Source organism: Hippopotamus amphibius, chromosome 4, assembly GCF_030028045.1.
Source record: "Hippopotamus amphibius kiboko isolate mHipAmp2 chromosome 4, mHipAmp2.hap2, whole genome shotgun sequence".
NCBI lineage: Eukaryota > Metazoa > Chordata > Mammalia > Artiodactyla > Hippopotamidae > Hippopotamus > Hippopotamus amphibius.
The window spans coordinates 78,179,305-78,194,082 of record NC_080189.1 but is presented as its reverse complement, the minus strand read 5'-3'; the positions used below and the strand labels follow the sequence as shown (position 1 = coordinate 78,194,082).

The window sequence follows — 14,778 nt, the reverse complement described above, 5'->3', positions numbered from 1 at the left end:
TGAGGAAGGAAGGAAGAGAGAGAGAAAACAAGATTTGTGGAGGTTCAGGCAGCGAGTGCAAGTCTGCAGCCCGGGACTCAGCGGCTCCGGCCTCGCCCGCCCTGCCCACGCTCACGCCAAGCGGTGCCCCAGGACGGCCGGTGCGGGTTAGAGAAGCAGCCCGGGGTTCAGACGCCGGAGGCCGGGGTCCCTTGCCCCGGAAGGAAGGTGGCACAGCCCCTGCCGCTGGCTCCAAATGCTCTGGCTGACCAGCCCTGAAGTGGGGGTTGTCTGCTCAGAGGGACGAGGGTGGCCCCCAGGAGGCCCGCGCGGGGACCTTTTCCGCTGGGAACATCCCTGAAGGCCGTTGACTCAGGCCGGCACATCAGAAAGACAGGCACTCAGACCCAGGAAGATGCAGCGATTCTCAAATGGGGTCCCCCCCGGCTGGCAACATCAGCATCGCGTGGCCGGGGCCCGCCGCCCACCTCCCAAGGCAGAAACTCGGGCGTGGGGCCTGGGCTCAGCACCAGGGTAACTCTCCACCGGTTCTGGGGGTCCTGACGCTGCTTCTGTTTGAGAACCACGGGTCAAGGTCCCCCGTGCAGGGACCAGGCTGGTCCCAGGCCGCCGGGCCACTGCCTGCTGATGGCCTTTCCTTGTCTAGGTGCCATCGTCACCTGGGGACACAGGTGGCTGCCCCCAGCCAGAGGGCCCTGAGCGGCCGTCAGAGACCTGCTACATTGGGCGCAGCTTCAGTTCCCAGCCTTCCTCCCCAGCGGACCCGTCAATTCCCTCAAGCTTCCCTCCCAGATCCACGGGGCAAAGTTTCACGAGAAGCCTCACTCCTGGCCTAACCCTCTTGTCCGGCGGGCCTCACCCCGTGAGAAGCATCAGAGGATCCCAGCGACTGAAGGGACCACAGGCCATCCCTTTCCTGATCCTCCGGTTCATCATCCCAAAGAAGAGGCCTCACCTGGTGAGGCCAGACTCAGGACCACACCCTGATGCCCTGGCAGCCCTGCTCCGTGGGCATCCGGGACCAGAAATGCCGCCTACTCAGGGCCACAACCCACTTACCACTGCGGGGACTGTGAAAACCTCCGCGGGTGGCAGCTACGTCTGCCTCCCTGTAACTCACCGCGGAGGAGCAGGCCAGCCCTGCAGACACGGGAACTCCCGGGCCTCCGGAGCCAGCAGCCTCACTCCTGACCAGCGCGGCCCTCGCCTCCCCGCTGACCTCGCCTCTCTGCTCCCTTCCCCACCTGCAGCGCACAGCGAGCCCCACCGCCTCTGAAGTGGGGGTCATGCTGTGGTCACAGAGCCCAGGGACCCTGTCTGTGCTGGCCAACCAGCTGGCTGGACGCGGCTGGAAGCAAGCGGCCTTCAGCTCGTCTTGAAGGCACTCATCGTGAGAGCTGAGCAGGTAAGCAAGCTGACCCCCAGCCCCCAAGTTAACGTGGGCATTTTGGGGAGAGTCACCTCCCAGCGCCACACAGCTTTGGCCAGTGGCGCTCCCAGCCAGGGCTAGTGTGAGAAGTTCGCCGGTGCCAGCCCAGTACCCTGGTGGAGGCAGTGTCAGCTCTGCCTGGTCTTCTCCTTGGGCAGAAAAGGGGGCCCCTAGGTCAGACCCTGGGTGGAGGCAGATGGAGACCCAGGGACAGTCCTGGGTCTTAGGAGGGTCCCCTTCAGTCCCTGATTCTATCAGAACCCACATTCCAGACTGTGCTACTCGGGATGGTACCAGTTCCTCTCCCTAACAAGCCACCCTTCCAGGGACTCAGACAGCCACCACAGCCCAGGCTCCAGGAAGTCCTGCAGCAAACACCTGTCCTTTCAATCGATTCCCAAACACTCCTCCTTGGGAATCCCCTGTAACCACCACCTGTGTGTCCGGATGTCTGGACACATAGCCGCCCCCTTCCTAAGCACAGCTCCCAGCCACCGCGTTTCCTGGAAATTCACGTCTCTGTCTGAGACTAACTCCAGGATCCTGCTGACTCTCAGCTGCACTAGCGGTCAGAGGCATCGAGAGTTTCCTTTGTATTTTCTCAAGTCAAATTCATCACTACGCAGCAGGAGCCAAGGTGGACCAACCAGGCGCCCCAGAACCCCAGAGACAAGCAGAGACCCTCTGCCGCCCCCACCCTGGGTCCTCGGGGCCAGGCCATCACTGCCGCCCCAGCAGTTTGCCCGCGTCTCCTCTCAGTGAAGGCCAAGTGGGACCGACCAGGACGCTTTGATGAACTGCAAGAGATCTACAAAGACACTGACACCCGGTCTTCCGCTGGCCTAGGGTGCTATGTCACCTCAGAGGCCATTGTCCACAGAGAAGCGATGGCCTTGGGACTGAGTCCCGCCGCCTGCGGTGTCTGCTGAGTGCAACACACTGGCTGAGGTGGCTGACCTAAGGGAGGTGGGGTCTCCGCCCACAGGGCCCGTCAGCCCCTAGCTCGTCACTCACGGACAGCCATGCTGGGCTCCGTCCACATGCAAGGACCACCCCCGGGACAGAGCGGCCCTGGGTGCCCAGGGCGGAGCCGCACATGCTTGCGGCCTCATGCACGGACGCCCCACATCCACTTGCAGGCAGCGGGCATTGCAGGCGGGAGCCCCGGACAGAGAGCGGCTCAGAGGCGCCTGCCTCGCTCGCCGCCCCCCGGCGTCACCAGGAGCCCCTAGTCTCACCTTTCCCTGCCCCTCTGCCCCTTCCTCCCCTCGGGTGCTCCAGAAAGGGCCAGAAAATGAAGCTGACTCAGGACGACCCCCGGAGGCCCGCCTGCTGGACCTGTCCACTGGAGTCACGGCGGGAGCACAGGCCCTCCTGAGCGCCCCGGAAGGCAGCGGCTGGGGTCCTCTGGGTGGGCAGGGGGGCCTGCACACCCTGCAGGGTCATGGGGTAGGAGCTGGGGCTGGACGTGCAGTAAAGCAAGGGCCCGAGCCTGGGAGGTGCTGGGCGTCTGCCCTGTCCCAGCCAAGACTCCAGGCACTGGCGGGAAATGCAGGGCTTCTTCTAGGCTGTGCAGCTCTGTCTGGGAGCATCTGGGTGAGCCCTCAGCTGCAGCTGGCTCTGCCCGCCCTAAACGTGTGCCACCCTTGGCTCGGGCTGGGGCCCGTGGGCCCTCTAGGAAGTCTTGGGTCCACTAGCCTCACAGGGTCTGGCCAAGGTCACAGATGAGCAGGAGCCGGCCTGGGCCTCCTGGGAGGCCTGCCCCTCACAGACTGGGGCAGCGGGCTCGGCAGAATCAGCCTCTCCCCTCATGGGCTGAGGACGAGGTGGATGAGGCCTTGTAGAAGGAACCAAGAAGAGGCCTTCAAAGTCATTCTCTGGGCAGCCGAGCGCCCCGTCTTGGGGCTCACGGGGCAGACACGTGTGTTTGGGACTCAGCACAGACCACCAGCTCCGTGCAAGTGGCCGGGAGCGCAGTGCAGGCCCCTGGTGGCGGGCATGTGCGGGCCAGGTCAGGGGTGAGCGGGTGGCAAGTGAGCTCTCTTAGGGCAGGGTCTCTGCCCGCGCCCTTCTCCCCAGGGCCCCTATTCGGGATTCAAACCCCCAGCAGCAGCCCCAAGGCCTCCTGTGGGTGGGGTCAAGGTCATTCTGAACAGGGGTCATGATGGATAAGTGGGGAGTGAGCCTCAAAGAGCAAAGGGCTCTGACCAAAGGGGTCTCCTGACCCCCAGGCTCAGGAACCAGGCCTGGGCAATTCAGTCAAATGCATGGAGGGCAGCAAGGTTCAGGGGTCACCTAGCCTGGCCCCTCCTGAAACAGGTGGGGGCTGAGGCCGCCGGGACAGCGGGGCTTGCCTCTCTGCCCACGGGGTGGGCTCTGCGGGCGTGTCCCCGGCGGGAGCGGGGGCTCCCGGGGCCTCTGGGGTGGCTCTCGAGGCCCAGCTGGCGGCCGCGTGCAGCGAGGGGAGCTGCATGCCGACAGGCGGGACATCTACCTTGTTCCACCAGCCCCATGGTGGTGCCGGAGGCCGCGGTGGACATTGTGGCCGGAGCGGTGGTCTGTCTGCCCACTGTTAGCACCGGGTTAGAGACGAGGGGAGGGGCGGACACAGACGAGGGGTGGGCGAGGTGAGGGAAGAGAAGAGACAAAGGAAGCAGAAGAAGATTAGAGTCAAAGTTTAGGTGACGGATGGTTCCAGAATCCCTTTCACAGGAGCGTGGAAACAAGATGGAGACCGGTTGACATTGGAAAAGCATTTGCCTCCTTTCTCCTTGGAAAGCCCCAGTGGGGTCTTCCGGGCGCCCGGCCGGGCGTGCGGACAGGACGCGTCCTGTTAGTATGGGTGTGACAGCATGCCCCCCGGCCCGGCAGCACAGCAGCACAGCAAGAGTAACAGGATGGGCGGGTGCTGATGCAAACGGACAACGAGGACGGACCACAGACGCTCCCGCACCAGCATCGCGGGCCACACACAGGCCACAGGAGAGCGAGGGGGCGGCGGCCCCGCTCTGGTGACGCTGTCCACGCTGGGCCTGCCCAGGCCCGTGGCCCTGGGGTCACTGACAGACCCCCAGAGCGGCCGCACACCCCCCAGCCCGGCCCACCCCTGATTCCCCAGGCAGGCGGCCGCCAGCCAGCGTGTCCGGAGCCGCCTCTCGCCTCCCCGCCAACCCAGCCCAACACAGAACGGGTGCGCGAGGATTCAGGACAACAACGAGGCCACAGAGGTGCTGACCAACGCCTGGACAGACACACGGAGCTGTGGCCCGGCCAGCGGGCAGCTCAGACACAGACCCAACAGGCAGGGATGTGCCCTCAGGGGGCCCGGCCGGAGCCCAGGCCTCCCCTGCGGCCCAAGGGTCTCAGAGGGAGGGAGGCCAGGCCGGGCCAGCCGCAGAGGAGGGGACCGTGGGGTGAGGACAGGGCAGGCAGCTGGTGATGGGTCATTCCCCAGCCTTCCCGCCGCAGGCCTGCTCCTCCTGGAGAGGGCTGTTCTCACCTGAGAAGTTCCGCGTGGCTAGCATGGTGGTGAGGATTGCGCCCTGGGGAGAGACACACAGCTGAGGCCAGGTGGAGACCCCCCCACCCGGACCTCGGGTCACAGCCTCGCAGGGAAGCGAGAGCTCTGCACACTCACCAGAGACACCCAGACAAGCCACCGAAGTGCGGAATTACAACAGCGGCACATCCCGGGCCCTCGGCCGCCCACTGAGCTTCTACAGGCGTCAAGACCCCCGGGGGCACCGGGCACCACAGCTCTGCCGGGGGTCTGCCTCTGCCCACGGCCCTTCCTCTCCCTCACAGGCACGTGCACGCAGCCGGGGGACCCGGCCAGGCCTGGACACGCGTCCTCAGCACAGAGCAGCCCGCGGGGAGGCCGGGCCTGGGGCCCAACCACCTCCCTGCCCAGGGCGCCCTCCCTCCCGCCCTCCCCTGGCCCCCCGGAGCAGCCGAGCTTGGCTGCTTTCCAGACCAAGCCTGCCCCGCGTCGGACGCTCCTCAACGCGCGCCCACGCAGAGAGCACGACGGACCAGAGGGCGCCTTCCCCTCACGGAGGGAGTCCCCGCGGGCCAGCCCCACGCCTGGGCACCGCAGGCGTCACTGCCATGGGGGCACTGAGTCCACCTGACACGTCTGGTCTGGGACAGCGCCAAGGGGCCGTCTGTCCTAGGTGGCCGGGCCCCCTGCCAGGCCGGCCGGAGCCCCTCCAGCCGCTGTCAGGGTGGGGCCCTCGGCCCCTCTGGGAGGGGAGCGCGTGTGCCTGGCGGGGCACCCGGGCTGCACACTGGGGGCGGCGTCTCACCTTGAGCTTCCTCCGGGCGTTGAACTTTTTCAGGCACTCCACGGTCTCCTGCCTGTGCATCATGGAGGCCACGGTGGAGCGTTGCTGTGGGGAGGGGCACGGGGGAGGAGGTCACACACCGGAAGGAGCCCCGAGGGGCATCCGCTTTGTCCTCCAGGGGGGCTCAAAAGAGGGGGGTCAGGGAAAGGCTCGGGGCAGCTGCAGCCCCGGGGCCCTCGTGCCGAGAGCTACCAGCCACCCACTGCGACCAGAGGCCGCCTGTCCCCACCGCCTGCCTAACCCCCGGCCCACCACCCCTTACGGCCCACGCACCCCCGACCTGTCCCCACCACCACCGGTCCTCCTCCGCCTCGCCGCGCCATCCCCTCACAGCCGGACCGGGCCTCGTCGTCCCGTGAAGCCCCCGTCCTCCCAGGGGCTGAGGCTTTTAAACCCACCCATGTGTCCCCAGCCACAGGCCACGCAGCCCCCGGGAGACCGGGGGACCCACCGGGTGTGAGGAGAGCGCCCCAGGGTCAACGCGCGGGGCGGTCCGAGGCTGGGGCGACTTACGCAGACCCACGGGTGCTTCAGCGCCTCGTGCGCTGTGATGCGCTTGGCAGGGTTGATGGTCAGCATCTGGTTGATGAGGTTTTTGGCTTCGGGAGTGACTGTGTCCCACTCGGGGGATGGGAACTAGGAAGGAAAACCACACCTAAGGGAGCCTGACGCCCCACCGGCAGGAGACGGACGTCTCTGAGGGGCCTCAGCTGGAAACGGGTGGCGTCACCCACTCCCTGCCTCTGCCCGCCTGCCTCCCCCAGATGGGCAGGGCTCGAGGCGGCCGGGGTCCCAGCACTCACGTCGTAGGCCCCGGCCTTGATCTGCTGGTACAGCTTGTGCTGGTCCTCGTCCCAGAAGGGCGGGTAGCCCACGAGCAGGATGTACAGGATCACCCCTGGGGAGAGCCGAGAGCGCGGGGCCTCACGCGGCCGCCCCCACGGCCTGCCCGGCAGCCCAGCCCCAGCCCACGGGGCCCACAAGCACCGCCACACACCCGTGGGACGCGGCCACACGGTGCCGGGTGTGTGACCCCTGGAGGGTGGGTCAGATGCCCGGTTCTGGCGCTTAACAGCTACAGGACCCTTGCCAGTTTCTCCGTGTCCGCTGGGGTGGGGGGTCCTCCCAAAGCCACAAACCCCGTGAGGACGCTGGGGCCCTCAGGCACCCCACTCCTCACCACCCCCACAGCCAGTGCCAGCGAGGGTCGCTGTCTGCAGACCCTCGTGTCGGCAGAACTGCATAAACAGCTCCCCTACCCCGCCCTCACCCTGCTTCACCGGGGAGGCCCGAGGCCAGCCCCTCCGCTGCTGGACTGGCTCTGCGGGAGACCCCCGCCCAGGAGGCAGCCCTGCCGGGGGGTCTGCACAGCCCCCAACCCTCCAGCATCCATCCGCCCTCTGGGCACCTGCTGCTCCTTCCCTGGACCGCTCTGCTGAGCGCAGGGCAGGCCCTGGGTGGCGGGCTTCTCAGCCACAGCCAGGGTCCCATTAGCGACTCTGGTCTGGGTGGGGAGGATGCTCCTAGCTGGGGGCGTCCCACGGGGCAGCCCAGGGGAGGGCCTGGCGCAGCGCGTGCGGGTGCGGCTCCCTTCTGCGGCCCCGCGGCCCCACCCGGCCCCGCACACCAGCCTCACCGCACGCCCAGATGTCCACTGGCTTGCCATATGCCTCTTTGCGCAGGACCTCTGGGGACAGGTAGCCTGGTGTGCCAGCGAATCCTAGCAGGAGGGGAAGGGGTGGTGAGAGGGGCCACGGGGGCAGCTGACACCCCCACCCCGCCCCCCGGCTGGCCGGCCACGTACTCACCAAACCACGCCTGCTGGTCCCCCTGCACCTCGATGGCCAGGCCAAAGTCTGCCAGCTTCACGGCGGCCCCTTTGCACTTGCTGGCCAGGAGCAGGTTCTCAGGCTGCGGGGAAGGCGACCAGCCCGAGGGCATGTGGTTTACAACCCAGGGGTGGGAGGGGGACAAAACAGTGGTTTGCAGACAGGGGCACACAGGTCTGACCCCCCACCATGTGGGTGTTCCCCCCGGCACAGCTGACACCCTTGGCTTGGGTGTACCCCAGAGCCCAGGGCCCCCGGGCCTGTACCCCACAGTCTGTCCCAGGCCCCCACGCCCCAGGGACAGGGACAGGAACGCTAGAGTCGAGGGAAGCTGCTCTCAAAGCTCGAGCTTGTGAACTCGGACTCTGGGACCAAAACTGAGCACACCCTACAGGCCCTGGCAGGCGGTGCAGGGCCCCGGCACAGGGGCTTCCCTCCCCTCCCCGTGGCCGGCGGCACAGAGACACGGTCGGACTGCCTGCTGGAGGGCTCAGGCACTTTCTGCCGGACGGTGACCCTCGAAGGGCAGGGAAGAACCACCAAGGGCCCCCTCAGCCCAGCTAGTGCAAGACATCTGTCCGCCAAGTCCCACCAGCCCTGGGGCTGCACGGAGGGGGCCTGCATTGACCACTGCCCCTGACTGGGGACATTTGGCCCTGAAGGCCCAAGGGGGTCCCTGTCCACTGTGTCCTATACACTGGGACCCTCCCATCCCGGCCTGTCCCACCGGCCTCACCACCTCCCAGTGGTCAGCGCTCAGAGCTCAAAGCCACTGGACTTCCTCATACCTGCCCAACTGCTAGGGGGCTCTCCAGGCCCTCGGCCCCCTTGCCAGGCCCACCTGAGACCACCCTGCCACCTCAGTACCACCAAGAAAGGCAAACACCACCAACTGAACAGAGAGAATACTACTGGTACACCTGAGGTGTTAGGAGCAGATGAGGCATGTCAGCCCCACGCAGCAGAAACCAGAGCTTCTCTGGTCCCACACAGCAGGCCAGACAAGGTGCTGTCACTGCACGTGACGCCTTCTGGGGACACTCAACCCTGTCTGCCCGGCATGGCCTGGAAGCCCCTGAACATCTTGATGTTGCACATGTGAGTGGGGCAGGGGGACCCCAATCTCCCCCTGCACCCCACATCGAGACGTCTGAAATAAACATGGTAAATCAACTACACTTCAATTTTTAAAAAAAAATTTTACAAAGAAGTCTGAAAGAATAGGGGTCAGGGACTGCAGCTGGTCCCCTTCTGCAGGTCAGACACCCCCCCACCCCCCGAGGAAACAAACCAGCACTCTTCTGTGGGGAGGAGGAGCTACGTGAACGTGGCCCCCGGAAGAGCTGGGCAAGAAGGCTGGGGAGCCCCCCGGGGGGAGAAGGGGGGACCCAGCTGGGCCGCGCAGGGATGCCCCCGCCCCCGGCTCCACCCCGGCCCCCTCGCAGCCCCTGAGATGGCGCCAACGCCCTCTGCCCTCTGCAGCCTCCCCACCCGGGCTGAGGGGAGACCCGGCACAGCACTGCTTCTGGGGGCTGTCTCGGTCGAGACGACGGGGGGCCCCTCTAGAGGAGGAGGGACAGTCTGCTCCCCCCACACCTGGCAGGAGGTGGGAGGCCAACGTGTCCTGTCCCCTTTCTCCCCCCTTTCTCTTCTTCTCAGCAAGGATTCTGCTTGCCCCCAGGTCACACCCGGGCTCCGTCTCCATTTCTGTGCTTTGGCCTCAAGGTGCGTTATGCCATCACGGGGTCCAGGACCAAGGGGAGATGTGCGCCCACTCCCCTGGGGCCCCTCCTCCCAGAGGCCCCTGAGTGAGGCTGATTCAGACAAGACGCAGCCACAGAGGGGACCCCACAGGACAGGCAGACGAGGCAGACCTGGGCGGGCACGTGAGAGGACGGGGACCACACAGCACATGCAGAGAGGGAGTGGGAACACACAAGAGGCACAGGAGAGAGTCCTGGGCCTGCTTCTGGCGGGACATCATCCCAAGAGCAGCCCCACAGAGATCAGCGTACACCCCGCCCCCGCCCGCAGCAGCCCAAGGAAGGGCATGGCCTCGTTCAGCCCAAGCACCCTTTGGAAGGTTGATCTCAAATGCCACCAGCAGGTCTCTCAGCAGGGATGACGGGCCCCGGGGGTCCCCCCCACCACCACAAGAGAAGAAACGGACCCAAACCAAGACCCGGATAAAGCTAATATCAAAGAAAGGAGGAGCAACCGAGAGGAGGAGCAGGGCGGAGGGGAGAGAAGAGGAGGGAGAGGGAGGCGGGAGGGAGAGGAAGGGAGGAGGGCGGGCTGCAGCTCCTCCTGAGGCCCCCTCACCGCACTGAGCCCTGTGGGTGACAAACCTTGTGTCAAATGCTCTATGGCCACTTTGCCCAGAGGTGAGCCAAGGACCACAGAGCCTAGGAGAAAGGCCTGGAAGTGCGCAGAGACTATCGAGGCCGGCCCCTCACCCCCAGCCCCCCAGGCATCAGCCCCACCTGCACACACATCACCTGTGTCCCACCTGCCAGGTCCGAATCTCAACCGGAGCCCGGAAAGCACGTCCCCGAGTGGCTCTGTGCCAATAGGCTGATTTTTGACAACTGTCTCCCCTCAGCCCTGGAGCCCGGAGGCGCTGGGAGAGACATGTGCAGACACATGCATGCACGCGCGCGCGCACACTCTCACATGCACGCACACGCAGGAACGGACATGCATACGTGCACACGTGCACACAGTGCTCCACACACACGTGCACGTGAGTGCACACCCACGTGCCCACACAGGTGCACATGCGCACACACGTGCTCACACACACTCTCACACGCACGTACCTGCACACGCGCCCACACATGCACAGTGTCTCCTGGCGCTTGCGCCGCCCCGCCCCAGCGCCTCCTCTCAGACACAACATGCGGTTACGGACAACAGACACCTGGCACAGGGAGGGGCGGGGGACTCACCTTGAGGTCCCTGTGGACGACCCCCATTTGGTGGCAATGGAGAACCGCCTCCAGGATCTGCTGGATGCAGTGACTGCGGCAAACAGCAGGCGCATTAGTGCGGGTGCCCCAGGGAGTGGGCGGGGGTGCAGAGCAGGGTGCTGTGTGGCACTGGGGTGGGGTCCCCAGCCTGGCAGGCGGGCCGCGGGGAAGCAGGGAATCAAGGTGCTGCCTGCCATGTGGGAGAGGAGACGCTGCCAGGAGGGGGCCTCTGGGGCGCCTTCCTCACCCCTGAAGGTCGGCACCAGGCACGGCCAGGCCCCCTGCGCGCCCCCCACCCTGCCTGCCCCTCTGGCCAGGCCCATGGAAGTGCTGCTCAGAGGAGACATGCCAGGCCCCAGGGCACTCCTCCCCAGGTTCATGCTGGCCAAGCCTGGCCCTGAGCTGAGCGCCATCAGGCAGGGAGGCCCAGGCTGAGCCCACACCCTGAAGGCTGGAGATGGCGGGACCCAGGGAAGGAAAGGGCAGAGGTGAAAGGGCAAGGGGCAAAGGCACAGCTGCAGTGTGGGGGTGACACCCTGGCCACCAGTTCCCCCCCTCTGTTCTGGGTCAGCGCTAATGCTGCAGCTACCAGCCACTCATGTGCTAGAGCAGGGGACATTTCATCTGCATAAACTTGAACATCCACACTGGCTGCAGGCTGCCGTCTAGACAGCTCAGCTCCATGGCAGCGCTGGGATCCCGGAAGTACTCTGGGGTTGGGAGAGACAGCACTTCCCAGGGCCCCAAGCCAGGGGTTTTCTTCCAGGTCAGGGAGAAGTCCCGAGCCTTCCAGGGTATTACTGGCTGGAGAGAGAGGTCCAGGCTCTCCTCAGGGGCCTCCAGCACCTGTGCTTCAGCAACAGCCCTGAACAGCGGACCTAGGTGCTCCCAGCCCTGTGGCCTGAGTCTGCCTCCCTCAGGTGGCCCCAGGGGGCTGGAAAGTTGCCAGCTGCCCCCAAAGCCAGACACAGACCCCTTGGGGTCCCACAGCACCCCTGCAGCATTACCAGGGAGACAGGAGGGCCACAGGCTGCCTGGAGCTCACCCCCTGGGGTCTCCACCACAGCCCCTCTGGGTGGGGGCGAGGGAGGCACAGGCAGATTCCCTCAGGACCCCTCCTGCCAGGGCTGGATCCTGTGGGGTGACTGAAGGTCACCTGGAAGGCAGGGCTTTGCTTTCCTAACAGCAAACTCAGAGAAGGGGTGGGGGATCCGTCCTCTTCCTCAAAGAGCTCTGGCCACAACTGAGACCACCCGCTGCATAGAAACCTGAGTCTCCCCCTCTGCAGAAACTGAGACCACAGAATCCTGAGGATGGATTCCTGAGGTTTACAGGGGTCCGTAGGAGCCAGGCCCAAACCTGTGGGGGACAGTCTCCCAGCAGCCTCTCCCCTCTGAAGCCTCTAAGGGCTGGAAACCCAACACCCCCACGCCCTACGCTCTCCTGCCCTACCAGCTCCCAGGGCCTCCCTCCCTGCCCCTGCCCCTCCCATAATGCTCTCATCTGCCAGGAACAATCCTTCGTGGTCTTCATCCCCATCCTTGCATCCCCAGCTCCACATCCAGGCACCACCAGCCCTCCTGTGACTGCACACATGGGCTCAGCCACGGCCCCCCCAGGGCTGACCCACCACAGTGAGCGCGTCCAGGGGCCTTCCTTCTCGTGGGCAGAGCTCAGCTGTGGGGTCTGCGAAGCTCTTCTGAGGTCAGGACAGGCCACTGGGTGCCAGCAGAGGCCAACGGAAGCCCCCAGCACTTGTAGCTGAGGCCGCTGAGCCAGGGCCTGGGGCAGGGGACGCTGGCTTTCCCCGTCCCGGGAACCTGCAGCTCGCTGGCCGAGCCAGAGCGCCAGGGAGGCACGCTGGGGTCCTCACTGCATCCTCATGGGGCTCAGCCGCAAGTCCCCGGACCACCCACCGCAGCACCGCGCCCCACACAGGGGCCTGCACGGCGGCGGCCAGACCCTGGTTCCGCCCCAGCGGGTGCCTGTCCCGGCCGTGTGGAACCCTACTCCTTCCCCCAGCGGCCCTCACAGTCCATGGGCTGGCGTCTCCTGGGCCACTGGCCCCTCCCCAAAGGCCCTGGAATGATCTGGCTCCAACCTCAGGCCTGCTGAGGCCCCTGCAAGCCCTGACTTCAGCTTTGGGTCAAACCCATCTTCTTTCTTCACCTTCATGACCTTGCCTCTGCTCTCAACCCCAGGATGCTCTACTCCGTGTTGGGCAAGCGTGAGGCGCCCCACGTCGTCACCACGGCAGTCACGTGGTGGCCCTGCGCTCTGTGTGGGCATCTGGGCGGCGTCTGTCACTGCACTGAACTGTGGCCTCCGTGACCACAGGGACACGTTGGTTCTTTCCTCTCAATTGTGTCCTCGGGCCCAGCCTTGCAGGAAGGTGTTCCCCAAATGCTTCTTGGACCCAGGGATCCATCAGCCACAGCACTGATTGATAGGTCGGCTCAGACAGGGCTGGGCTGTGCTCTCTGCCCTCCTCTGCATCCCCTCCTGGGGATGCAGGATCCCAAACCAGCGCCAGAGATGGGGTGGCTGCACCTGCTGAGCCAGCACCCAGTCTGCATCTCTCCCTGAGCATCACGGGACTCAGCCCGATGGCTGAAATCAAGCCCTACAGCTCTGATGCAGCCCCTGTCCTCCCGTCCCGCAGACCCTGCTCAGGGCACTTTGTGGCTGCCCTGATGGAGAGATGTGCTTCTTAGCCCCCAGTGCTCACAAATGAGCTGACCACGCAAACCGGGTTCCCCTAGAGAAAACTGTGCAGGGCTACCCACCCCTCCCCGCAGCCAACGTGGCAACACTGGCTTGTCTCTCAGGCCTGTTCTTCTCAGCATCTCTGGGACCAACGTGGGAGTGGCCTCTGCAGCCTGCAGGTGGATGGGACACCCACCTGCCTGCAGAGTGGCCCCTTGTGGGCAGCCCGCCCTCCAGGGACCTCTGGGGACCACTCCCGGGGTCCTCCTCACTTGGCTCTTGCCGTGGTTTCTAGTCTGAGACGCCGGCCTTGGCGGACCTGAGGCCGCCTGGCTAGGCGTAAGGTCCTGCCCCCCTTCCGCCTTCCATTTACATCGTACCATCTTCCTCATGGGGCCCTTTTTCATATTCTGAACAACTCAGAATTGTTGCCAAGCGCTGGCTGCATCCTGGACGTTATTCTCATGTCTGGGAGAGTAACGGCTCTGCTGTCACCTCAGATGTACTCCTCCCAACGCCTCCTCCGCCTCCTCCTTCTCGGACAGCCAGCAGCAGCATGGGTCCCTGTAAGCACCTCTCAGGAGCCATACTGCTTTTTATGGTTCTTAAAAATGGGTTCTAGGGGACGTCCCTGGTGGTCCAGTGGTTAAGACTTCGCCTTCCAGTGCAGGGGGAGCAGGTTCGATCCCTGGTCAGGGGAGTTAAGATCCCACGTGCCTCACAGCCAAAAAACCAAAACATAAACAGAAGCAGTATTGTAACATATTCAATAAAGATTTTAAAGATGATCCACATCAAAAAAAATCTTTTAAAAAAAATGGATTTTAAATATTTTGAACTTTGCTTTCCCAAATTTGAAAAAGACCCCTCATTTTCCCCACAAACTCCAAAATAAAGATCCCACTTCCTCCTCAGAGGAATCTCCAGCCTTCTTGGTTAGAAAGGGGTTCCGAAAAGCAACTCCTGCCTTGCTTCCTCTTCCTCTACAGATGCGACACATCGGAAATTCATCAGATTCTCAGCTTTGAGCAGCACGGCCCTGGGCAGGCCCCTGGAAGGGTGACCGATGCATTTGGCTGGGGCCAGACCTGCACTCTGGCCAGGCAAGCGCCCACCACCCCAGCTGGGTGTCTAGGGCTCCAGCCTCAGCACAGTCCAGGCTCCTTTCAGTGGGGGTCCCCCGGGGAAACACCCTCCCAGAGTGGGAGAAAGCCTTCACCCCGTCTGCCACAGTTCCTGACAATGCCCGTGGGAGACCCACCTACGTGGACATCCATGTCACTTTCTCAGGCCCTCATGCCGGAAGGCTAAGCACCAACACAAAGATCAAAAGCACGGTTCTAGGGTCCAGGACTCCTGGGGAAAAGGGCAGCCAGACATGCAGGGTGAATGCAGCTGCAAGGGATCCCCAAGAGTGTGCCTTGTTCCCGCTCACCCTCCTCTTGGCCTGGCTACGAGCAAGGCGGAGTCTGTGAGGGGAAATGAGGCATTTGTGGGTGGGG

General features: G+C 64.6%; 1 protein-coding gene across 1 annotated transcript in view; it reads right to left on the bottom strand.

Moving 5' to 3' along the window:
- Positions 1-14,778, bottom strand: part of CAMK2B (calcium/calmodulin dependent protein kinase II beta) — a 93,754-nt gene that overhangs the window by 15,183 nt on the left and 63,793 nt on the right. Inside the window, exons 6-13 of the mRNA XM_057731637.1 lie at positions 10,550-10,622; positions 7,581-7,683; positions 7,409-7,492; positions 6,576-6,670; positions 6,286-6,408; positions 5,734-5,817; positions 4,929-4,971; positions 3,924-3,998 (exon numbers count right to left, since the gene is read on the bottom strand). Coding sequence (XP_057587620.1) covers positions 3,924-3,998; positions 4,929-4,971; positions 5,734-5,817; positions 6,286-6,408; positions 6,576-6,670; positions 7,409-7,492; positions 7,581-7,683; positions 10,550-10,622 — 680 coding nt within the window. The remainder of the gene's footprint in view (positions 1-3,923; positions 3,999-4,928; positions 4,972-5,733; positions 5,818-6,285; positions 6,409-6,575; positions 6,671-7,408; positions 7,493-7,580; positions 7,684-10,549; positions 10,623-14,778) is intronic.